This window comes from Hemitrygon akajei, chromosome 29, assembly GCF_048418815.1.
Source record: "Hemitrygon akajei chromosome 29, sHemAka1.3, whole genome shotgun sequence".
Lineage (NCBI taxonomy): Eukaryota > Metazoa > Chordata > Chondrichthyes > Myliobatiformes > Dasyatidae > Hemitrygon > Hemitrygon akajei.
Window position 1 is genome coordinate 43,852,149 of NC_133152.1, and position 26,985 is coordinate 43,879,133.

The window sequence follows — 26,985 nt, forward strand, 5'->3', positions numbered from 1 at the left end:
GACAGCACCTGAGGTCATATTGAGTCTGGGTCTGTGGAGCTCTGTGCAGTGGTTTTACCAGCCTTGCCTCTCTTCACATCAAAATGAACGTTGCTCTCTATTGCCGTTTATGGATTGATGTACATGGCAACCGTACTGCTGTAGGACTTCAACCCAAAACATCGACAGTTTTCCCCCCACCAACACTGCATGACCTACTGAGATCCTCAGCACATTGTTTTTTTACCCCAGTTCCACCATCTGCATTATCTTGTGTTTCCTTAGCATTACTTGTCCTCTTGATAGTAATATATCCAACAGATGTTGTCAACATGCTTAAAGTGTAACACAAATCCTAATCACTACCCCACCCTCTGTGCACTGTGATGTTCTGCATTTGGGTAATCTAAGAATTCAAAAGGTGTTAAGTGCTTCATTTTTTTAAAAATTGAGTATATTTGGAGTATAAGATGATGAGAGGCATTGATCGTGTGGATAGTCAGAGGCTTTTTCCCAGGGCTGAAATGGTTGCCACAAGAGGACACAGGTTTAAGGTGCTGGGGAGTAGGTACAGAGGAGATGTCAGGGGTAAGTTTTTTACTCAGAGTGTGGTGAGTGCGTGGAATGGGCTGCCGGCAACGGTGGTGGAGGCGGATATGATAGGGTCTTTTAAGAGACTTTTGGATAGGTACATGGAGCTTAGAAAAATAGAGGGCTGTGGGTAAGCCTAGTAATTTCTAAGGTAGGGTCATGTTCAGCACAACTTTGTGGGCCGAAGGACCTGTATTGTGCTGTAGGTTTTCTATGTTTCTTATGTTTCTATATTTATGATGTATTAAAGTGCTTTGAAACATGACAAAGGAGATTCAGATTTTTTTCCTCCTAAGTGACACACATGATGGGATTTTGGCAGAATTTGGTTTTCCTGACAAGTTCTTCTTAACAACAATGCTACAGAGAACCATTGAATCCAGGGGTGTTGTTGAAAGTACCCAGAAATTTTTATGCAACTGGTTATAGTTGATTCCAGAGGTATTTGTATAGTTGTTAATAGTGATGGAGTGATAAACCTGTAAGGAAATTTGCTTTTTTTATAGTTTCCTGTACAGGTTTGTAATGAAGAGGTGACAAATTCAATTTAAGTAAATACTGTTGATTTGTATAGAAGGAAACAAAAAAACATGAGCTGTAAATTGCTAGATAGAGTAGCATTGTTTGGCTTTATATGGGAGTGTAATATACCCAATTCCGTGAATTTTGTATTAGTGCATTCCATATCTGTGAAGCTCTGATTGCAGTTTTCTAACTAAGTGCTGCCACTGACTGGCATATTGATGAAACTACAACAATACACTTTATCAGGCAGAGGAGTGGAACCTGGTGTCGGCTTCTGCTGCTGTAGCCCGTCCACTTCAATGTTTCGCATGTTGTGCATTCAGAGATGTTCTTTTGCATATCACTGTTGTAAGCAGGAATTGGAGCAGAATTGGACCATTTGGCCCATCGAGGCTACTCTGCCATTGCATCATGGCTGATTTATTATCCCCCTCAACTGTAATCGTCCAGTCCTTCTGGCTTTTGATGTCTTCAGTGTCCACTTTAAACAGAGTGTTCAAAATAGTTGCAAACGAGTCTGTGTGTAAATTTACATCCTTGGAAATTATACTCTGCTGTTATTTCTTGATGTACTTAAATTATTTTAAAATATGTAATGTTCTGAACTGCTAATACTCATGTAAAAATAGTGAATATATCATTCATAAAGCAACATTATGTTCAAGATAATTTGCTTACAATATAGTTCGTTATACACAGCCCAACATAGTACAATTACAATATCTATTTATCACTTTTTTTTCCTGCTTTCACTATCTTCACTAATGTTTTATATAGGAATCTAGTCTCAAACCTGTAACTGCCTAGAACTACATTCTTTATCTCTGTTGAAGCCTTTGCAGATTGTTTGGTACTTCCATTAACTTCACTGTAATGAGTGTCCTTGTATTGGCTGCCAGCTTTTTATTCTATCTCTTGGTCTTCCTCTGACCTTTCCCAGCAGGAGGTGTGTGACTTGCAGTCCTAACACCTTTGCCTATGTGGGGGAAAAATATGTAATTGATCATAGCTCCAGGGCAAAATGCTGTGGATGCTAAGGCAATGAATTTATTATTTCTGAGCTGAATGCTTTTTGCAATGTAATGGTTTCATGGGATATAGAGGAAAGGCAGGGACATTTGACTTTAGATATATATTAGTTTTTATGTAATTGGTTGGTGGTACAGGATTGAGGGATTGAAATGAGCCATTGCTATTTTAATGTTGCATTTTATGGTATCAAATAATCTAACAATAAATGCTCTATAAATTCATATTCTAATTTAATATATGTGGGCAATCATGTGACTGCTTTAAACAACTATCTAAGTGGCACATTACTCTAAAGTGGTGTTTTATGGTATTAATTCATCTCTTTCGGATTTGTAATCTTGACTGTAGGCTTGTGAATTTTAGGGATTATTATCTATATTATTTCGGTGCTGAATGCAATGTACTATCATTATTCAAATTTATTTATCACGTGTACATTGAAACAACTGGTGAATTGCTTTGTGTAACCAACACACCCGACAAGGTGCTGGGGGCAGCCCAGAATTGTCACCACACATTCCAGTGCCAACATAGCATGGCCACAATGCTCGACAGAGCAACAGAGAACACAAAACAAAAAGCAGAACACAGAAAGCAACAAAGCAACAATGGCAAAACAAGCCTTGTCCCTCCCATCCAATGCACATATATATAGTCTTCCAACAATGTCTGGAAACACTGATTTTGATGAAGGGTGAAGAGGAACTGTAGTCCAAGGCAGCTTTGCAATAGAATGAATCATGCTGCTGTTGATGTGGAAAATGCTAAAGGTTTGAAACCATGTGGCCATGTAAGTCATTGTTAGTGTGCTGGTCTTAGCTGGAATATTTCAGTAAATATTGTTTAAACATGCATTTTCTTTCTGATGAATTCATCTATGATCTGATTGCAATTATTTATTATGTAAATACCAAATTCATGCTCATTTCTATTAGCACAGTGCAAAGAAAAGAGCTAATATTGTTCCTTTTATAATTTCATTTATTTAGCCTGCTGATGTTTAACATTTCAGAGCAAACGGGACCATCTGCTAATGAATGTCAAGTGGTACTATCGCCAATCAGAGGTGCCTGATTCAGTCTACCAACATCTAGTTCAGGACCGTCATAATGAGAATGGTGAGTACTATAACCCTTATTACCATGAGACATTCAATCTTTTCCCTCTAATTACCTTTTCTTAAGTTCCTTCTCCTCTAATTCTTCTGATGGCAGTGGTTTGTCGTCATCTGTGGATTCCACCACCAAACACATCTTTACCTCCACCCCCCCCCCACTCTCTGCTTTCTGCAGAGATTGCTCCCTCTATGATTCCCTTGTCTATTTGTCCCTCCCCACGAATCTCTCTTCTGGCACATGTCCCTGCAAGTGACAGAAATGCTACACCTGCCTATTCACCTCCTCCCATAACTCCATTCAATGCCCCAAATAATTCTTCCAGGTGAGGCAACAATTCATCTGTGAATCTGTTGGGATCGTCTATTGTATCCTGTGCTCCCAACGTGACCTTCTCTTCCATTGATGAGACCTAATGTAAATTAGGGGACTGCTTTGTTGAGCACCTGCTCTCCATCTGCGAAAGTAGAATTTCCTGATGGCCAACCAATTTAATTTCTCTTCCCATTCCTGTTCTGACATGTTGATCCTTAGCCTCCTCTTTTGCCATGATGAAACCACTCAGTGTGGAGGAGAAACACCTCATACTACGTCCAGGTAGCCTCCAACCTGATGGCATTAAAATCAACTTCTCCAACTTCTGGTAATGTTTTTCCTTTCCCTTCCCCCTTCTTCTATTCCCCACTTTGGTCTCTTACCTCTTCTCCTCACCTGCCTATCACCTCCCTCTGGCATCCCTCCTCCTTCCCATGGTCATTTCTTTCCACAGATGCTGCCTGACTTGCTGAGTCCCTCCTGCATTTTGTGTGTGTTGCTCTGGATTTCCAACATCTGTAGAATCTCCTGTGTTAGTGGTTTGTCATACTTTTTTTCAAAGGTATATCCTCACAAAACATGCATCTGTATGTATTTAATTGTGACGTGGACAAGCTGGACTGGGTACTGGGATACAGAATAGGTCAACTTCATTCACTATACAAATGCATTTGACTCCTAGAACTATTAGTGTTAAAAAGGAATTCTGGTCTGTGACAAATTTCTACTTGTATTCTGGCAGACTGGAGTCAACCATTTCATCCAATTTATTTTCAATACGTGTATACCAAAACACCCCTGTATTCTATAACCATTTTGAAGCCATGATGAAAGATTGGAACACAGGAGAAGTTTCAAATCCTGTAATATCAGGAGTTCCATAATTATGAAATATTGTTATATGTGGTTATGATGAAAGTTCTCGTCCCCAAATGTTGACTGTTGTACGTCCCCCAATAGATGCTGCCTGACCTGCTGAGTTCCTCCAGCATTGTGAATGTGTTGCAATAAATATTAGAAGATATTTTGCATTGGGAAAAATAGATTGCCCACTTCCTGGATATACAATGCCTATAAGAAGTATTTACCCACCCATCTTGGAAGTTTTCATGTTTTATTGTTTTACAGCATTGAATCACAGTGGATTTAATTTGGCTTTTTGACACTGCTTTTAGATGTTGTCAACATGCTTAAAGTGTAACACAAATCCTAATCACTACCCCACCCTCTGTGCACTGTGATGTTCTGCATTTGGGTAATCTAAGAATTCAAAAGGTGTTAAATGCTTCATTTTTTAAAAAAAAATTGAGTATATTTGGAGTATAAGATGATGAGAGGCATTGATCCTGTGGATAGTCAGAGGCTTTTCCCCAGGGCTGAAATGGTTGCCACAATAGGACACAGGTTTAAGGTGCTGGGGAGTAGGTACAGAGATGTCAGGGGTAAGTTTTTTACTCAGAGTGTGGTGAGTGCGTGGAATGGGCTGCCGGCAACGGTGGTGGAGGCGGATACGATAGGGTCTTTTAAGAGACTTTTGGATAGGTACATGGAGCTTAGAAAAATAGAGGGCTGTGGGTAAGCCTAGTAATTTCTAAGGTAGGGTCATGTTCAGCACAACTTTGTGGGCCGAAGGACCTGTATTGTGCTGTAGGTTTTCTATGTTTCTTATGTTTCTATATTTATGATGTATTAAAGTGCTTTGAAACATGACAAAGGAGATTCAGATTTTTTTCCTCCTAAGTGACACACATGATGGGATTTTGGCAGAATTTGGTTTTCCTGACAAGTTCTTCTTAACAACAATGCTACAGAGAACCACTGAGTCCAGGGGTGTTGTTGAAAGTACCCAGAAATTTTTATGCAACTGGTTATAGTTGATTCCAGAAAAAGACAGAAAAAGATTCTTTCATGTCAAAGTGAAAACAGATCTCTACAAAGTGATCTAAATTAATTACAAATTTAAAAAACAAAATTATTGATTGCATAAGTATTCACCCCTTTCATTCAAATCAGTATTTAGTAGATGCACCTTTGGCAGCAATTACAGCCTTGAGTTTGTGTGGATGGGTCTCTATATCAGCTTTGCACATTTGGACACTGCAATTTTTTTCCCCATTCTTCTTTACAAAACTGTTCAAGCTCTGTAGATTGCATGGGGATCGTGAATGAACACCTTTTTCAAGTCCAGCCGCAAATCCTCAATTGGGTTGAGTTGAGGTCTGGAGTCTGACTTGGCTGCTCCAGGACATGAACTTTGTAACTTTTAAGCCATTCTTGTGTAGCTTTGGCTTTATGCTTGGGGTCATTGTCTTGCTGGAAATACCCTTTACCTTCACAAACCTTCCAGGGCCTGCTGCGGTGAAGCATCCCCTCAGCATGATGCAGACACCACCGTGCTTCACAATAGGGATGGTGTGTTTTTGATGATGTGTGTGCTTGGCTTACACCAAATATAACATTTAGTCTGATGGTCAGAAAGCTCAATTTTTGTTTCATCAGACCATAGAACCTTCTTCCAGCTGACTTCAGAGTCTCCTGCATGCCTTCTGGCAAAATGTAGCTGAGATCTCATGCAAGTTATTTTCAGCAGTGGCTATTTCTTTGCAACTCTCCTATAAAGCTACAACTGGTGAAGCACCCAGGCAACAGTTGTATGCGCAGTCTCTCTTATCTCAGCCACTGAAGCTTGTAACTCCTCCAGAGTTGTCATAGGTCTCTTAGTGGCCTCCCTCACTCATCCCCTTCTTGCACAGTCATTCTGTTTTTGAGGACAGCCTGCTTGAGACAGATTTTTAGCTGTGCCATATTCTTTCCATTTCTTGGTGATGACTTAACTATACTCCAAGTGATATCTAGTGACTTGGAAAATTTCTTGTATCCATCTCCTGACAAGCTTTTCAGTAACCTTCTCGTGGAGTTGCTTGAACTGTTCTTTTGTCTCCGTGGTGTAGTTTTTGCCAGGAGACTGACTCACCAGCAGTTGGACCTTTCAGATACAAGTGTATTTTTACTACCATCAACAGAAACCTGTGATTGCACACAGGTGATCTCCATTTAACTAATTTTGTGATTTCTAAAACCAATTGGCTGTACCAGTGATGATTTGGTGTGTCATATTAAATGAGGTGAATACTTGTGGAATCAATTATTATGGGTTTTATATTTGTAATTAACAGAGCACTTTATGGAGATCTGTTTTCACTTTGACACAAATGAGTTTTTTTTCTGTTGATCAGTGTCAAAAACAGCCAAATTAAATACACTGTGATTCAATGTTGTAAAACCTGGGGTGGGGGGAGAGGTGAAGTGAACACTTTTTGCAGGCACTGTAATTACATGATAGGTACTACTAAACCTCATCTTTCATTTATTTACTAATGTTCCAATAGCAACACTTGCTTTTGTTTAAACTTACCTGCACATCCTGTATGTTACTTCAAAGGTTGTCTGGTCATTTAAAATTATTATTCTTATACCGAACTTTGTATTGGGCTTGGGCTAAATGACAGAATTAGATAATTCATTCAGAGAGAAATTTGGCAGATTATGTTGCCTGTTTATTTATGGTTAATGGTCTAATAATAATTGCCTTAGTTGTACGTATTTAGGTGTGTTAATTTCTTTTGAAGGCATGGGATTAGATAAAGGCAGCTGGCATCATGATGTGAATAGTGGAGAGATTGCCTTTTAACTTCCGCACATTCAAAATAACCTGAGCAACCTTAAGCTCTGATGTCCCAAAGTTACGAAAAACATTAAAGCAGCTATGTTTTTGAATCTTACAGATGGAGGTATGATGCACTTGTATGTTGGTAATGGTGGGACATTTCACTTTACAAGAGTGAAATGCCTCCACCAAAGACACACATTATTTTATTAAGGGTCTTGAAATTGTTGTTACATTAAACAAAGTGACCCTTTCAAGTAGTGATTTTATGCACAATGCATTCATTGAAAAATTTTAATTTGTAAGTTTTATTATTATTTGCTGCAAAGATCTGTGCATTTGTCACTATATTTAATACAACCATGGAATAATTACAAACACACACACACACACACACACACACACACACACACACACACACAAATGTCTTAAAAACTGTATTCTTGAAAAACTCATTATTTCATTGTCAATGTTGAGTGAAATAAAATGTTTCACTGTGGCTGGAGGGGGAAATCACAATGAACATCTAATCATTATGGGAGTGAAATTTCAACTAAAGTTGTCACCAAATAAAGAATGGTGCATCGGTTAATGAGCACATCTGTTAATTTACTCTTCCAGAGGTTTTGAGTGATCGTCCTGTAGTTCAGTATTCTGGTAGTTGTAAAATTAAGCAGGTTATTTTGACTGATGGAACATTTGAAAGTTTGTTTTAAATAGCCCCATTTCAAGTTCAAGTTCAAGTTTATAGTCATTCAGCCATACACACATATACTGCCAAACAAAACAATGTTCTTTTGGACCAAGGTGCACAACACAGTACACACACAACTTGTAATATAATATTACCACAAATAAATTAACAAATAATTAAATCTATTCCTGAAGATTGACATGTAGCATAAGGTGTATTTAAGATACAAGTTCAAAAAGTAAGCAGTATGATGGTACTGGGTGCTTCATGTGTAATGAGACTTGGGTGTGGCAGGGAGTTCAGTAGTCTCATGGCCTGGGGGAAGAAACTGTTTCTTATCCTAACAGTGTTCGTCCTCCTGCCTGATGGTAGAAGATCAAAGAGATTGTTGGATGGATTGGGGGGGGGGGGGATCCATTACAATGCTACGGGACCTGTGTATGCAGCGCTGCTGATAAGTATCTTGAATGGGTGGAAGAGAGACCTTGATGATCCTCTCAGCAGTCACCACAATCCTTTGCAAGGTCTTGCGGTCAGATGTCTTGCAATTCATGAAGCATAATTGTTTGTTGGTGGGTTCATGATATGAAGTTCATGAAAACTAAGTTTTCTGACATTAAAATAGAAGAGAAACAGGTGTGGTCTTAGCATTTGATTGATTTGCATAAATTGAGTGATTGCTGCAAAGTTGGTTCAGACTGATCAGTAGCCATCCTGGTTAAAACAGTTCCTGGTATATTTTAACCCTGTGAACAAAGCAAGGGTTGACTAGACACCTTTTGTGCACAAAGAGAGAACTCTCCCTGATGGTCCATAAATAGAGATCTCATTGGTGAATATCAGCTTGAGCTTCATTATATTCTTTGACTCTCAGAGGATTTCTGCTTTTATGAAGAGCCAGTTAGCACTTGCTAGTTGGACTTAAATCATATTCTTTCAATTAATAATTTTTCTTTAAAGATTTAAAAACTGACCAGTTGGAACATGTAAAGGGAAAGCACTGTCTTTTTAACCTTCCTTTTGAAAATTTTGTGCCTGCTTCACTTTGCTCACTCTTATAAGACTGCTTTTCTCCAGATGTTCAGGGCCCTGTGATATCTCTTCTACACACCCAGCCTTCAGGTGAGTTGAGAAAGGTCACCCGGAACTGACGTGTTTAGGGTATCACTGTTGAATTGGCCCAAAGTTCACAATTTTGAGAGTGAATCCCCTCCATCACTGTACATTATCCTGGGCAGTATGAACCAATTTCATAATCTAAACTAAGACTATTTTAATTCTGTAAAGACTGGGTCTTGAACTTCGGTAGTTAGTTTTACCTTTCCAGATTACAAACCAGAGATGAGGTAAGGAGGTAATATTTCAGAATCAGAATCAGGTTTATTATCACTGACATGTGTTATGAAATTTGTTGTTTCATGACAGCAGTGTAGTGCAATACTTGAAAAATAATAATATAGTTTACAAGAAGAAATATACAGAAAAATAATAATGAGCAAAATAGTAAGGTTGTGTTCTTGGCTTCATGGACTGTTGGAAAGTCTAATGCCAGAGGGGAAGAAGCTGTTCCTAAAACATTTGTGTGTGTGTCTTCAGGTTATTTTAGCTCCTCCCTGATAGTAGTAATGAGAAGAGAGCATATCCTGGGTGGTAGGGGTCCTTAATGATAGGTGCTGCCTTCTTAAGATGTCCTTGATGCTGAGGAGGCTATTACTCATGATGGGGTGGGCTGAGTTTATAACCCTGTGGCTTTTTCCAATCCTGTGCATTGGCCCCTCTATGTTGGGCAGTGTTACGACTAGTTAAGAATGCTCTCCATCTGTAGAAATTTGCTAAAGTCTTTGATGACAAACCAGATCTCCTCAAACTCCTAATGAAATATAGTCACTGTCATGCCTTCTTTGTAATTGCATCAATACGTTGAGCACTCTTTCCACTGCTGACCACTTGATGAGGACTAGTGTATGTTATTTGAAATCAAATAAAAGCTACAGATGCTGGAAATAAAAGCAGAATAAAAACAGCTATTTCCAGCATTTTCTGTTTTAATTTAAGGAGGTGATACTTGTTTTGACAAGTAATGAACTATGGCACAAATTATCATTTAATCAATTATGGAGAATTTTAACTGTGTCTGGTATGATTTGTGAATTGTAATGTGTGTGTTATAATATGCTGTCCTCTGGTCTTCCTTCGGAAGAGCAACCATTTTGAATTCTGGATAATGAGCGTTTGAAAGAATTGCTATTAGCCTATACACAATAGACGTGTTTCAGTATTAATATACAAAGAATATTAGTCTGAGTGAATATAATGAATAAGGTACACCTGGCAATAAGATGAGAAAATACGGGAATTAATTGTTTCTGTTTGACTGAATTTAAAGATTTTCTTGAAAGATTTCGTTCTGAAGATAAATCAGTGTGATCTCATCACTACAAGCCCTCATCACTTTGATAATGTGTTATCAAAGGTGTCCATAGTTCATTTTTATTGGGTATTAAATGGCCTGTGAACTGCTGCTGCTTCTGAAAGACTGCAAAAGTTTTGTTAGTAAATCTAAATTGTAATCATAGCTTCCAATCCATGTTCATTCATTCATTATGTGCTGTGCTGTATAACATGGGTGATTATGGTCTTTCCATGACCGTGATTGTTCTTGATAATGTTTTCTGCAGAAATGGTTTGCCATTGCCTTCTTCTGAGCAGTGTCTTTACAAGACAGGTGACCAAGCCATTATTAATACTTTTCAGAGATTGTGTGCCTGACGTCAATGGTCACATAACCAGGACTTGTGATATGTACCAGATGCTTGTATGACCATCCACTGCCTGCTCCCATGGTTTCACATGACCCTGATAGGGGGTGAGTGTTAAGTAGGTGCTACACCTTGTCGAGGGTGACCTGCAGGCCAGCAGACCTACAGGCTAAGTGGCCTATCTCCACCCTGCCACCCACCAATCCTTATTAGCTGAAGCAAAATAATTCTAGTTGGCTTTCTCTGCTCCTGCACCCAATCCTGCAAATTGTTGCTTCCTCATAATGAGGATAAGGTAAATAATGTTAACTACAGGTATCTTCAGCTAAATACGTAAGTGTTTTTCTTTGGTAGAAATAGTGAGCTGAAAGCAGTAACAGCACACAAACTGCTGGAGGAACCCAGCAGGTCAGGCAGCATCTGATCAAAAGAGGTTCATGAAAATAATTCCAGGAATGAAAGGATTAACATATGATGAGTGTTTGATGGTTCTGGCCTGTACTCACTGGAGTTTAGAAGAATGGGGGGGGGGGGGGGAGGAGTGGAATCTCAGTAGCACCTACCGAATATTGAAAGACCTTAGATAGAGTGGATATGGAGAGGCTGTCTCCAGAAGAGTGAGACTAGAACTAGAGGACAGAGCCTCAGAATAAAAGGATATCCCTCTATCAGGACTGGAAAGGAAGGGGCAAGTAGCTTGAAACAGTTGAATTCTTAAGATAATTTGGGAAGTGTTTGTGTAAACATGTAACGACTTTGAAAGAGATTTTCAAAGGATTGTTTAAAGAATATATTGTAAATGCTGACAACTCAAGTATGAAATTCATCTTGCTGAAAAATGTAGCTTAAAAAATGTTTTGGTAGTGGCATTCCAATGCCACTCAGTTAGCCACTCCCACGTGGGAGGAGTTCACATACTGTACAAGCAGCGTTAGTAATAAAGTTCAGTTGGATATCCTCCATGCTACAGTACTGATGTGTGCTCTCTGTACCCTCCCTCATAATGAACACAGCAAAAAGATGCTAACAGTAGTTTCTCAGGAGAAAGCTGTTATATTAGCTGGATTTTCATGAGGTCCTGCATTCTCTGTACCAGTACTCGCAATGCTCAGATGAAAATGTGGGAACACACACTCAAAATGTGATGCACATGTATGTATGTGAAAAATATGGGAATCTCAACTTAACAATTTTGAGGTGGTGGTACAGTATATTTAAGGACTTGTCTTGGGATTGCAATATTAGATTGTCTGTATAAACCAGAAATGTTGATGCAAGTTTGGAATTCCTTTGTAGGGAGAAATTTCTCTGTGTGTCAAACTATCCAGAAGTAATAATGCAGGTGGACATGCAATCAGCTGGAATTATTCTGTCTCTGTTTGATAGATCATCTGCTTTTCAACTAATTAAAAAAGCCAGTTAGTGAATTTCGTGATATTAAATAAAGAAGTTTGAGTATTAGGTAAAATAGACATTAGTTAGCACCTAACTAATACTTGAATGTAAATACCAAATACTGAAAATCCAGAGCACCACACACAAAATTCTGGAGGAACTCAGCAAGTCAGGTAGCATCTATGGAGGGGAATAAACATTCGATGTTTCATACTAAGATCCTCTCAAGACTGTAAAGAAAGGGGGGATTAAGCCAGAATAAGAAGGTGGTGGGAGGGGAAGAGTACAGACTAGAAGGTGATAGGTGAAACCAGATAAGAAGGAAGGTAGGTGGGTGGGGGAGAGGGGGTGAAGTAAGAAGCTGGAAAGGGTTCAGTAGAAGAGGTAAAGAGCTGATGAAGGAATCTGATTGGAGAGGAAAGTGGACCATGGGAAAGGATGAGAAGGAGCACCAGAAGGAGGTGATGGCCAGGTGAGAGAAGAGAAGGGGCAAGAAGTGAGTTGGAATTGGGAAAGGAAAGGAAAGGAAAAAGAAAGAAGGAAGAGGGGCAAAAAGTACCTGAAGTTTGAGAAATCAATGTTCATGCCACCAGGTTGGAGGCTGCCTCGACATAATATGAGTTGTTGCTCTTCCAACCTGAGAGTATCAACATGCAAGATTTGATTAGGTGTTTCATTTCTTTGCAGTAGTAGCAGTGATTAGTACAGTACCAGTACAGTACCAGTTACCACCAGTGACAACCCTGGTGCCAAGCTGTATTGGCCTTTTCCCTTCCCTTGGACAACATCAGTGGCATGGAGAAGGGAGACACGCTGCATGGGCAACTGCCAGTCTTCCATACAACCTTGCCCAGGCCTGCATCCTGGAGAGGGCACAGATCCATGGTCTCACGAGACTAACAGATGCCACTCACACACCAGTTACCTAGGTTCAATTCTCGCCTGTGTCTGTAAGGATCTTGTATGTTCTCCCCATGACTGAGTGGGTTTCCTCCCACGGTCCAAAGATGCACCAGTTGATAGTGTTACGCCTGTGCCCCAACTCTGAGGAGCCGAAGGGTACAAAGTAGCCCCCTCCTTTTTGAGAATCGCAAGATCGCTATTAATTCAGGTCAGGAGACCCAGGAAATGAGAGAGAGACACGCAGAATCCACAAGGGGTTTGGAATGTCCTGGCCCCTCAGCGATACAAAGCCACGGGAAATGGCCATTGTCTCTTGGAGACGGAATTGTGTATTGAGCACTGTGCTATTCATCGAAGCCCTCAAGGAATGAGCAACGTGGGCTGGTTGGGGGATGGCATCCTCCCAACCTGATTGACATCTGAGACCCCGTGAGTAAGGATAAAAGAGGGTCTGGGGCACAACCCCTTCAGACGCACCAGGAGAAACGCTAGAAATCCCGTGACAGTGTAATAGCGACAGCCGGTGGAAAGCCCACGTGCGTCCTTTTCCATTTGCCTCGGAGTTGGTGGGCCTCACCACGGAAAAACGGCTTTAGCTAAAAAGGAGAAACCAGTCCCAACGACATTTCGAAGGATCGACATCATAAAAAGAAAAACGGGCAAGTTCTAAAAATCTGTCTCTCTCTCTCTCTCCAACCAAAAAGCTGCAGCCTGAATGAACCTGAGTGACTTTTATATTTTCATTGGACAATACATTATCCCTTAGACAACGATAGAGCTATTTCTTATTGATTATTATACCCGCGCTTTTAGATTTAGTATTGACGACGTATATTATCTGTATGTTTGCATTGATATTATTTTTGTGTATTTTTATCAATAAATACTGTTAAAAATAGTACCATCAGACTTCAACGGACCTCTCTATCTTTGCTGGTAAGTGACCCAGTTACGGGGTACATAACAATAGGTTAATTGGTGATTGTGACTAGACCTGTGATTAGGCTAGGGTTAAATCGGTGGTTGCTGGCCGGCATAGCTCGAGGGGCCAGAAGGGCTGATTCTGCACTGTATCTCAAAAATGTAACATTTAATAAATAGAATAGTAGCTTCAATAGTTACTGCAAAATAATTTTGATATTATAAAATGAAGAAACTGGTGAAAATTGCAAAAGGTTTTGATGATAAGGGATTATAAATTATTTTGTTGGATAAATTTCTCCACAACTCTCTTTCAAATGCAGAGCTGCCACCTCTAGGTCACTCTGAGTCAGGCTCTGTTTTATGATATTTTTCTCTCTCATTTGTCAAGGCCTGTTGTTTTCAGTGTATTTTCTTCTCTCATAAAACTTCCCCTTGGGGATCTGTTTATTACAAGTATTCAATTATATTAGCATTTTCTAACATTTATCCTACATCTGAATTTTAAATAAATACTTGTAAAAATTATTTACATACATAATTACATTTCCTATAGATTCTGGCCGTGAGCTTGTGATCACAGACCCAGTAATTAGAAGTCGGGAGCTCTTCATTTCGGATTATGTCGACACCTATCATGCTGCAGCACTCAGGCAAGTTTGAGTAATTAATATGATGGTTTATTTGAATAAAGCAACAAATTTGAAATATTAATTAGTTTTATAATATTGTCAGGACAATATCAATTGTAACTTTTATTTTCCTTACAGAGGGAAATGCAATATTATTCACTTTTCTGACATTTTTGCTGCGAGAGAGTTCAAGCCACGACCAGACCAATTCTTTTATATCTTAGGCTACAACCCAGAGACGAGGTAAGGAAGTGATATTCAAAAATCAAAAGACTGCAGATATTGGAAATAGCTACAGAGTTGTAGAACACTAAACACAGAAACAGCCCCTCAGCCCATCTAGTTGGTGCCATACTCTTTCTGCCTAGCCCCATCAACCTGCACTAGACCATAGTTCTCCATACCCCTCCCATTATGTACTTATCCAAGCTTCTCATAATTTTTGAAATCTAACCTACGTACACCACTTTCGCTGGCAGCTCGTTCCACACTCTCACCACCCTCTGAGTGTAGAAGTTCCCCATCATGTTTCCCTTAAATATTTTACCTTTCACCCTTAACCTATGACTTCCAGTTCTGGTCTCACCCAACCTCAGTGGAAAAAATCTACAATATAAGCAGATAAAAACAAGCTGAGTATTTCCAGAGTTTTCTGTTTTTATTTAAGGAGTAATACTCATTTTGACAGAAGTGATGAACAACTGTGCAAAACATCATTGTTTCAAATATAGAGACAGGTTCTGCCCGATTCCTTGACAAAGCCAATGAAAATGTGAGAGACATCGCAAAGGACATCAAGTAGTAAGCTAAGCTGATGGAGTAACTATGAAATCAATAGAATAGTTATTTTAAAAGTTGCACATTAAAATTCCCTGCTTAGTGCTGTAGCAAATTAATAATGATTGGTTTTACTGTTATCAATTTCTCAAGATACTGTATCCTCTTTTTATTTCCTTTCTTCCTTTGTCTCTTGCCCTCACTGAATATATGAATAACTTCACTCCAGCATCACACTGACCTGTGAACATCCTGAGAGAAAGTGTACCCTCCTTTACGTTCAAGGCTACTGCTCGCAAATGCAGAGGAGATCGGCATTGCTAGAAATGGAGAATTAAATTAGTACTCCATTATATTTGTGTCTATGTACTACACACAGTTAACGTGGCCCTATTTAAAATGATTTGCATTTTACAATTTTTTGTGTTTTTTGTACAGTGATCTGATTAGTATAAAAATGTTCTTGTTTTGAATTTTCTCAATCTATGTAGTGTTACCAATAATGCTTCCGTCATGTTTTAAGGTTGAAATATGAAACTTAAATAGTGGGAAAACATTACTATATCATTTTGAATGTCAGAATTTTAATCACCATCTTGAACACAATATGAAGTAGTGACACGTATGGATCACCAAGTTGTGAGAACAATTGGCAATATCCACTGTACTGCATATCATGCATATTGATGCAGAATCAAAACCTGGTTTATTATCCCTGACCTATGTTATGAAAACTGTTGTTCTGCAGCAGCAGTACAGTATAAGACAGAACAATTACAATAAGTTACAAAAATAAATAAATGGCAGGGAGGATTCTACCTATGATGAAATTGGCTGAGTCCATAACCTTCTGCAGCCTCTTAAGATCCTGTTGTTTGGACACTGTACCAGGCTATGATGTAACCAATCAGAATACTCTCCACTGTACATCTGTAGAAATTTACAGGAGTCTTTGGTGACATATCAAATCTCCTCAAACTCCTAATGAAGTAGTGCCAATGGCATGTCTTCTTTGTTATTGCATCAATGTGTTCGGGTCCGGGGTAGGTCCTCTGAGACGCTGACACCCAGGAACTTGAATCTGCTTACACTTCCCGTCAGTGATCCCCTTAGTGAGGAATGTTAAATGTGTTCCCTTGAATTCTCCTTCCTGAAGTCTACAAACAATTCATTGGTCTTGCTGAAATTGAATGTGAAGTTGTTGCAACACCAAATAACCAATTAACGTTCATGGTTTCATATGTTACCTTCCAATAATGTATTAGAACCAATATATAAAAATAACCAAAGGGCCAAATTAGATATATAAAGCAATTTTCTTTTCGATGGCTCTAAATGGCTTTCTGCTCTGACTATAAATGTACATTGTAAATAATTTGTGAAAACTCTTTTCCCCTGGATTAAGCACTTCGTTAACATCACTCACCTTATTGTAATGAGTATTGCAACTTAATAAATATCTTACTTCTTGAAGTGTCTGGTAAATTTCAAACATTCTGTAAATAACTTTGACTTTAACAAACAACTAATTTAAAAACTTTGAATCTGAAAACCGATCTAAATTGCCCAAATCTCTCTTAATCTGTACTTCAAAAAAACGATAGACTATTTACATTAGAGAATCAGTCTATGATGTACAATAGAGAAACTGTCAGATGGATGAGTCTATTTTCAATTGTTTTGCCAGATAAAACAATGTAAAAAAAATAGTTTCACTCAAGATGGAGTTAAAACTGATTTAGAAAACATAGAAACATAGAAAACTTACAGCACAATACAGGCCCTTTGGCCCACAAATCTGTGCAGAATATGTCCTTACCTTAGAAATTACCTAGGGTTACCCATAGCCCTCTATTTTTCTGAGCTCCGTGTAATTGTCCAGGAGTCCCTTATAAGATCCTATAGTATCCACCTCCACCACCGTCGCTGGCAGCCCATTCCATGCACTCACTGCTCTCTGCGTTTAAAAAAAAAACTTACCCTAACATCTCCTCTGTACCTGCTTCCAAGCACCTTAAAACTGTGCCCTCTCATGCCAGCCATTCCAGCCCTGGGAAAAAGCCTCTGACTATCCACATCATCAATGCCTCTCATCATCTTATACACCTCTATCAGGTCACCTCTCATCCTCTGTCGCTCCAAGGAAAAAAGGCTGAGTTCACTCAACCTGTTCTCATAAGGCATGCTACCCAATCCAGGCAATATTCTTGTAAATCTCCTCTGCACCCTTTCTATGGTTTCCACATCCTTCCAAGATTGAGGCGACCAGAACTGAACACAGCACTCCAAGTGGGGTCTGACCAGGGTCCTATATAGCTGCCTTTATATATACACCTGTATAAATCTATATGTACCTATATAGATTTCCTTCAAGTAATTCTTTATTAGTTTCATATTGTGACAAAGTTTGCTTTCTGACAGCATCCTTCACACCTCCTCTGATGCTGATGTGGTAGTGTGAAATGAAGTAAGTACACTATTTCTCAAAGGTTTCATGTGTGCAAACCATTATTAGTTGTGTAGTCCATCATATATAATCTCTTTATTGAAAGAGATTTGTACTGGATCCTATAATGCAGCAGAGATGACACTTTGTTGTATGCACATTTAAACGTACAATGAAATACGCCGTTTGTATCAAAGGAAATCATCAAGGATTGTGTTGGATGGTTCACAGGTGTCACCACGCTTCCGCTGCCAACATAACTCACAACTCACTCATTTTAACTTGTGTGACTTTGGAATGTGGGAGGAAACCAGAGAACCTGAAGGAAACCCACGAAGTCGTGGAAAGAACATACAAACTCCTTATGACAGCGATGGGAATTGAATTCTCGTTTCATAAAGTGTTGCACTAAACCCTGTGCTACTGTGCTGTCCCTAGAAGTACTTAGCTGTAAATTATCTTCTGAAAGGCATATGAAATATGCATTGGAAACCTGCCTTGTTTACCTCCCTGTTTCTCCTTAATCAAAATTCACATTTCTTAAATTTCATATTCATGGCTTTTCCTTTTTTATATAGCATTCTATACCTAATAAAGCGCGTTTGTGGTCTTCTGCTCATGTAGGCCACCCACTTCAAGGTTTGATGTGTTGTGTATTCAGTGATGCCCTTCTGCACACAATTGTAATGTGTAGTAATTTGAGTTACCTTCCTGTCAACTCGAACCAGTCTGGCTATTCTCTGACCAGACGCTGTCATTCACTGCAGGTTTTTTGTTTATCGCACCATTCTCTGTGAACTCTAGAGACAGTTGTGCGTGAAAATCCCAGGAGATGAGCAGATTTTGCGATACTCGAACTTGCTCATCTGGCATCAACAAATATTCTGTGGTCAGAGTTATGTTGATCACATTTCTTCTGATCTATTTCTTCTCTGTTCTAATGCTTGGTCTGACCAGCAACTGGACCTCTTGACCATGTCTGCATGCTTTGTATTGCTTTATTTGTCGCATGTACATTGAAACATACAGTGAAATGCGCCATTTATGTCAAGGATGTGCTGGGGGCAGCCTACAACTGTTGCCACGCTTTTGTGCCAATATAGCATGCCCACAAACCTAAATTGACCATCTTTGGAATGTGGGAGAAAACTAGAGCATCCAGAGGAAATCCACATGGTCGTGTTGAGAATGTACAAACTCCTTACAGGCAGTGGTGGGGATTACAGGCTGGCGCTGTAAAGACTAGAATTTTTCAAATCTTCAGCCACTTATAGCATTTTATGGACTATTTAATGACAATCTGCAGCATTTCCTCTGTCCATTCAGGCTACGTCCACACTACACCGGATAAATCCGTAACCGAAGCTTTTTCTCTTTGTTTTTACCCTTCGTCCACACTAAAACAGCGTTTTTGTCCCCCAAAACCGGAGCTTTTCAGAAACACTTTCCAAAGTGTGTATTTTTGAAAACGCCAGATTGGCCGGATCAGTGTGGACGAGGTAACAAGAGACTTCTGAAAACGCTGTCAGACGGCAGCGCACTATTTCATTGATTTCTTGAACGCAACCTAACAATTTCGGAGCAGACGGCAACGAAACTGACGCCAGAAGAGTTAGAAATGTACTCATCAAATACTTTGACCCATAACTTACTGAATAAATAAGTATACTCACTTTGCTCTGTTTTCTGTTCTTGCTCGTATGAAGGTGGTTTACCTATTTATGCAAGTACTTCTCTGACAATAGATGTGTAACAGCCTAATGTAACATTGTATGGAAATACAAGATAACACTGATGCAGACATGTTTTATACATTTAACGAGGTGCTTTATTAATGCAACAGAGTTAGTCAGTTTTTCAGTGTCCGTCGTCAGCCAGGTCAATCTGTCCGTGAACTCCCTGTCGGTTGCCTCCGTACACTCCAGTATTTGTTTTTGTTTACTTTTAAGTTCTCCTGCATGAAAGCCAACAGCTGTCCATTGTTTTAAGTTTTTCTAGTCTGTAACTACACAAACGCGCACTTTTACGGCGAGATTCAACACCAAACATGTTGCTTGTTTTCGGTAGTTGTGTCCTGCGCACGCGCAGTAGGAGGAGATTTACCGAAATCTCCATTTCAATGTGGATAGAGATTTTTTTAAATGCATAGTGCAAATCGCCTATCGTTTTTACGCGAAACCGGCGTTTTCAAAATTATCCAGTCTAGTGTGGACATAGCCTCAGTCAGCCAATTCATCAAAAAGTTTCATGGGGGGGACATCACGTGATGACGTAGGATCGAGACGCAGGGACCCAGCTCTCCCGTAAAAAGTTAATAAATTAATGTTTAAATGAAGAAAAGTTAGTCAATACTCTCTAAAAGTTGCTTATAAACGACTCCGGACTGTGTCAAGCTATGCCTCAAGGAAAGAAGATGAAGAAAACTAATACCGGGAAGACTACGCAAGCTGGAACAAGAGCGAGGCCCACGTCTACCGAGGAGCCGCGATCTCAGGTACATTGTATCGCCGGTGATACTGAACAGGAGACGGTGGCAACGCTTGCCACTTCCAAAGGAAAAAACCATCGTGAACTGCGCAAACGCGAAGGATGGAGCATGCGCAAACAGGAACAAAAAGAACTACAAAGCCCAGCTACCACTGCAACTGAAAGTGATAGCGAATCGAAGGGAGAGTCAAATCTCTCGGAAGGATCAGCTGAAGGAGGTAAAAGTCCTTCTAGAAATATAGAAAAGACTTTGAGGCAAATAATGCGTAAATTAGACACATTAAAAGTAATTAAAAATAACCAAAAAAAACTCGAAAAAAAAATGACCAATATGGAGACTATGCTTGATAAAATGACAAAGAGACAGGAAAAAATGGAAAAAAGAATTACGGACTTGGAAACTACAACGGAAGACATGGTTGAAAGAATGGACAAAATGGAAAAGGAAAATACTGCTTGGACATCAGAAAGAAAACAATTTATGGAAAAAATTGATAAGCTTGAAAATCTCAGTAGACGAAATAATATTAAAATTGTTGGACTTAAAGAAGATATAGAAGGAGAAGATCCAATAAATTTTTTTCAAAAATGGATCCCTAAAAAATTGAAAATGGAAAGAGAAACTCCAATTGAGATTGTATGGGCACATAGATCTTTAAGGTCAAGACCTCGAGCTGACCAAAACCCACGATCAATTTTGATAAAATGCTTACGATACCAAGACAAAGAAAAGATCCTGAAGGCCGCTGCCCAAAGTGCCAAAAATAGAAACGGGCCACTGATGATAGCAGGGAAACCAATTCTTTTTTATCCTGATATAAGTTACAACCTGTTGAAGAGAAGGAAGGAATTTAACCCAGCGAAAAAAGCCTTATGGGAAAAGGGTTATAAATTTACAATGCGTCATCCAGCAACACTGATAATTTTTTTGGAGGACAGAAAATTTCTTTTTTCCGACTATCGAAAAGCGGAGGAGTTTGTACAAGAACTTCCATCTATTCGCTAACTACACATAGAGGCTTCCAAACGTAATGGATTAAAGATGAAGATAGAACCAAGGAACAGAAGTGATGGACATTTATGGATATTACAGAAGAGAAAAGCAAAATTTTAGAAATACTAAATGAGAATAGTATTTTTTTTTTCTCTTCTTATACATATACTTTTTTATGTTGCGGGGGAGCTGGGAGGCTGTGGATCGGTTACTGCGGGATTCACGTGTGTAATCATGGCGGTTGCCATGACCCGTACAGCAGAGGGGGGTAATGTTGTGTCTTTTTTCCACAACATTAGTAGGGGGGTATTTTTTATTTTTTTTTTCCTTTATATTTTAATTTTTTTCTATCTTTTTGCCTGGATGAATGGTGGGGACACACATAGCAACATGGAGACTTTTATAAAGATTTCCCAGGATACCACGAAAGTGGAAAGATTAGGTATTATTATAGATTGAAAAGAAAAAGAACTTTAACATATATTTAAAAAAAAATGAGAACTCCGTGGAGTATGTGGGGATCTTCCAACATCCAGGCATTCCCTTTTTTTTTCTCTTTCTTATTTTTTTAATAGGGATGTTAGGGGGGAGGGGTTAAGGGGAGGGGGCTGGGTAACACTTTTTTTTCATGCACATTTATTCTGTAACAATTTGAAAACAATAAAAAAAAAGTTTAAAAAAAAAAAAAAAAAAAAAAAAAGTTTCATTTAATTTGCTGAGAGTATTCTGTTGACAGGCAATTAACATGTTGTCTAGTCAGTTAACAAAGACACTATTCAACAGTATAACACCAATGAGTCTGTATTCAGTCAGCACATTAACCTTCCCTTTAAAAGAAACCAAAGCTCATGCTAATTGACTTCAGTTTGCTAGACCTTGTTAAAATAACTAGAAAAAGTCCAATTTAATCCTTTTGTAGTCATTAATGAGCAATCTAAGGAAAGAGGAGCAAATGAAATTGCAATTTTTTTGTTGAGAAGATGACCAACAAATACTGATGTTATTAAGATACACAAATACAGAATTGGTTAGTTCCCTTTTGGCTTTTGCAAACTGGGTTTATGGTTTTGAATGAAAACAAGTTCATTGCTAGTGTCCCATAGAAAATAGGTCCTGTTTTCACTCCCCATCTCCAACCTTTCCCATCCCCAGAACCCCTTGTGTATCATAAACTTATACTATTTATGTATGTCACTAAATGCAGTTCAGTCAGATTTGGAATCAGAATCAGGTTTAATATCACCGGCATAATGTCATGAAGTTTGTTGTTTTTGCAGCAGCAATGCATTCCTATACATAAAAATAATAAATTACAATAATAAATGTGTGTATGTGTGTGTATATATGTGTATATAAATAGGCATCCGTTAGTCTCGTGAGACCATGGATTTGCACCTTGGATGGTTTCCAGGGCGCAGGCCTGGGCAGGGTTGTATGGGAGACTGGCAGTTGCCTAAGCTGCAAGCCTTCCCCTCTCCACGCCACCGATGTTGTCCAAGGGAAGGGCACTAAGACCCAAGCAGCTTGGCACCGGTGTCGTCGCAGAGCAATGTGTTATTAAGTGCCTTGCTCAAGGACACAACATGCTCCCTCAGCTGAGGCTCGAACCAGTGACCCTTCAAATCACTAGACCGATGCCTTATCCACTAGGCCACACGCCAACATGTATATATAGATTGATAGATATAAATTAAATTTAAGTAACTAGTGCAAAAAGAGAGCAAACATTGGCTATTCAGAAATCGGATAATGCTGAGTGTGCATCTTCAGGCTCCTGTACCTGCTGCTTGATGGTACCACTGAGAAGAGGGCATGTCCTGAGTGATGGGGGTCCTTTCTGAAAAATACACCTTTTTGAGTCCTCACTTTTTGAGGATGTCCTCAATGTTGGGGAGGCTGGTGCCCATGATGGAGCTAGCTGAATTTAAAACTTTTTGCAGGTTTTCTGTTGTTAGTGCTGAAGTATTCTGTGGAATAGAGGAGATCAGTACTCCATGCATGCATTGTTATTTATTGGAAGCTGTTTCTACAGATTGAATGCAGCTGACAGGTCAGTCAGCTTTTCCCGATCAGCAGAAATGAAAAATAAGTCTGCTGTGGTGCCAGGATGTTTCCAAAGTTTTTAGAAAGCTTTGCATACCACTGTTTAATTGGCCCCTGGTGTGCAAAAGTGAAAAGCAAGGCAGGATATCATCTGTTAGAAATGAATTTGCTTATTCCTGAAATGGCAGATTTAACAGATTTACTGCCACTCTCATTGGAGATTAGCTTTCTTTAAAATGTGAAGCAAAACGTCCAGTTCAGTGATTATATATAAAGCCGTGTGTGATTTCACCACATTCACTGACAAACTTGTCTGGAACAAAGGCTGTGGCACTTTGATATATAAAACATATTTTGGCTTCTGGACATAATGTTGGGCCGGGCGCATAGCTCAGGAGGGAGTGTTGTTCTTTCAGTGTTAAACAGAATCACAATCAGGTTAAACACTGGCATACATCGTGAAATTTGTTGTTTTGCAGCAGAAGTACATTGCAATACATAAATTATATAAATTATCATAAGAGATATATATTAACAAATAAGTGAAATAAGTATAGCAACAGAGAGTCAATGAGGTTGTGTTCATGGGTTGGTTCATTGTCCATTCAAAAATCTGATGGTAGCGTGGAAGAAGCTGATCATAAGAAGTCGGGCGTGTTACTTTAGGATCCTGTACCTCCTCCCCGATGAGGAGTGTTGTGATTTGAAACTACTTTGTTGGTATTCCTTTATTCAAGTACTTCTGAAGTGGAAAATTTTATATAAGGCTACTGTTTTGTGTACTAGTCATTTCTGATTCTTGGATTGCTTTAACCTGAGAGCTTCCTGGCACTGGCAAAATATTAAGTCCATATTTTAAAACAATTTGAAAGCTCTTTATCAATTCTTTTGCGATGCTTACTGGTTAGGTATGTTAAAAATAGTAACACATCTGCAGTTCTTGATTGAAACTTCAACCACAGATTTGAACTCGTAGATCAGTTCTGTCATGTCACAAATGAATTATTACAGTGACATCTGTCAGCCCCATTAGTATAATTAGGAGATCCCAGTCATTTCAGAGAACAAGGCGTGGATTAGCTTTAATTATTTATTCTTGATCAGCAGCACCAAGATACATCCTGTTCATGTATTTTGTTTCTGTTTGTGGGGGTGGGTTGGGGTGGGAGGTCTCCTGTTGTTTAGAAGTATAGAAAGAGGGGCATAGATAATAAAAAGTTTTTTAAAATGTTGTCGTGTGTTTATTTTGTTTTGGTAATGACACTAGGTTGTGCCAATGATTTTTTTTAAGGAACAATGAAAAGTACTGATGATGAGGCAATATTAACGAACATACCAGGCCACCCCAGAGATACCATAATCATGACCATCTTAAAGAAAGCTTCCTTCGAGAAGTTCAAGTTATTGTCATTCAACCACATGCATGTATAACACCAAATGAACCAACATTCCTCCAGACCAAGGTATACAACACAATCCATACCTCAAGCAACACATAGGGTAATATTACTCCAATAAATTAACAAAAAATAAGGCGCATTTATAACACAAGTCAAAAAGTAAACAGTATAATGCTACTGTTGTTTCATATGTGATGAGACCTGGGTGTGGCAGGTAGTTTAGTCATCTGACAGTCTGTGGGGAAGAAGCTGTCCTGTTGAAGGGTCTTGGCCTGAAATGTTGACTGTACTCTTTTCCATAGATGCTGCCTGGCCTGCTTAGTTCCTCCAGCATTTTGTTGCTTGGATTTCCAGCATCTGCAGATTATTTTCTTGTTTGTGATTAGATCCCCTTCTAACAGTCCTTGTCTTAATGTTATGGGGCCTCCTGCTAACGGTAGGTGGTCAAAGAGATGGTGTTGGATGGATGGGAAGGATCGTTGACAACACTAAATACCTTGGATGGATGGAAGAGAGACCTTAATAATCCTCTCAGCAGTCTTTGCAAATCCTTTGTAGGTCTTGTGGTCAGATGCCTTGCGTTTCCTGTATCAGGACACTCTCAATGGTGCTTTGGTAAAAATCGGTTAGAATGCGGGGAGAGAGGAAGCCTTGCTTGCCTCAATCTCCTCAGGAAATGGAGATACTGCTGTGTTTTCTTGGCTTGAGGATATATTGAGGAACCTGGTAAGATCTTTTGTTATGTGCATCCTCAGAAATCTGGTGCTCTGAACATTCTTCACAGATTTATTGCCTATCGCAATAAAGTTTTGTGGTAATACTCTGGAAAAGTGGACCTTGACCCATAACTTGGGAGACACTTTTTGACAAAGATATACATCAATGATGAAAATCATCCTTGACCCCAATGTGTAAGTGCGGCATTTGGTTGATTGATGAAAAATGTATTTGAATATCAGGACAGCAGATCTTGTACAAACCTCATGAACAGTCGACGTTTCGAGTGTTTTGGCCCAAAATGTCAACTGTTTACTGTTTTCCGTAGATGCTGCCTGGCCTGCTGAGTTCCTTCAGCTTTTGTCTATGTTGCTTGTATTTCCAGCATCTGCAGATTTTCTCTTGTTTATTAACGAGAGAGGTCAGAAGAGAATGGTTGGACTGGTTCAAGCAAATAGGAGGGTGACTGTACCTCAGATAACCACACGTTACAACAGTGGTGTGCAGAAGATCATCTCTGAATGCACAATGTGTTGAACCTTGAAGTGGAAACCAAGAACGTGCACTCAGTGGGCACTTTATAAGGTACAAAGGTACCGAATAATGTAGCCACTGAGTGTATGTTTGTCATTTTATGATATTTAATGCTTTATTTTTTAAAAATTCCTGACTTCAAACTGCTCTAATTCATATTGTCACTCTGTTTTGCACTTTTATTCTTGCATTTTAATTTTTCCTTGCCTTTAATGTGTCTGCTGAAGGACCAGACATCTGAAAGCTATAAAGATTAATAGGTTACAGACATGGAAAATGAGAGCAGGATGAATTGTTTTTAAGTTGGCATATGTAAGTTCTTTATTAAATTCAATTGAACATAAAAACATAACTAATTAGATTCGCAAATGCATCTGAAATCTGAACCATAGGCTACACCACTAATGTGGCTAAGCAAAACTTACAATCAATAATGAACATCCTTAGATAAAATACATTGAACAAAATCATGTTATCAAATGTTTTTAAGTCACAATGAGTGTCTTGATAGAGTAGAATGATGTGATGCACTCAGACATATCATCAATGATGTAACCTGGGGTCAGACGGTGTTTTGGGTCTTTCAACATCAGATGCCCTCACCTGGGTGACCCAACCAGGGTTGATCAGGCCCTGACATGTCTTTATAGCATTCTGCCACGGATCACTCTTCCTGATCCACAGCCATCTCAAGGACCACTATGGTGTTCCTGATAGCTTTCCTCTTCGGACTTCTGAGATGCCCATCCAGCTGTAGGCTCTGCAGAGAGGTTGACCAGCATACAATGTGCCTACCATCCCTTGCTGCAGCACTCCTCCACCAAAGTCTTGGTACTTTTTGTCTTTTTCCTGTTATATCCCCCTCTGTCTGGTCTTCCCAGGGAGCTGACCACCAACTCCAACATGACCACCTGTCTAGATGACTCTAACAGCAGCACTGTGTCTGGCCTAAGCACGGTTGAGGAGATATGCTTGGGGAATCTGAGCTGTTTCCCCAGGTCGACTCTCAATTGCCAGTCTTTTACTGTTCCTAGGAGGCCGGCATACTCCTTGGATTGG

At 39.3% G+C, this 26,985-nt stretch overlaps 1 protein-coding gene across 3 annotated transcripts in view; it reads left to right on the forward strand.

Annotated features, from left to right (window-relative positions):
• rerea (arginine-glutamic acid dipeptide (RE) repeats a) overlaps positions 1 to 26,985 on the forward strand; it is a 615,654-nt gene that overhangs the window by 316,028 nt on the left and 272,641 nt on the right. For all 3 annotated transcript variants that reach the window (XM_073032278.1, XM_073032279.1, XM_073032280.1), the window contains exons 4-6: positions 3,140 to 3,245; positions 14,453 to 14,549; positions 14,667 to 14,771. In XM_073032278.1, the coding sequence (XP_072888379.1) occupies positions 3,140 to 3,245; positions 14,453 to 14,549; positions 14,667 to 14,771 (308 nt within the window). The remainder of the gene's footprint in view (positions 1 to 3,139; positions 3,246 to 14,452; positions 14,550 to 14,666; positions 14,772 to 26,985) is intronic.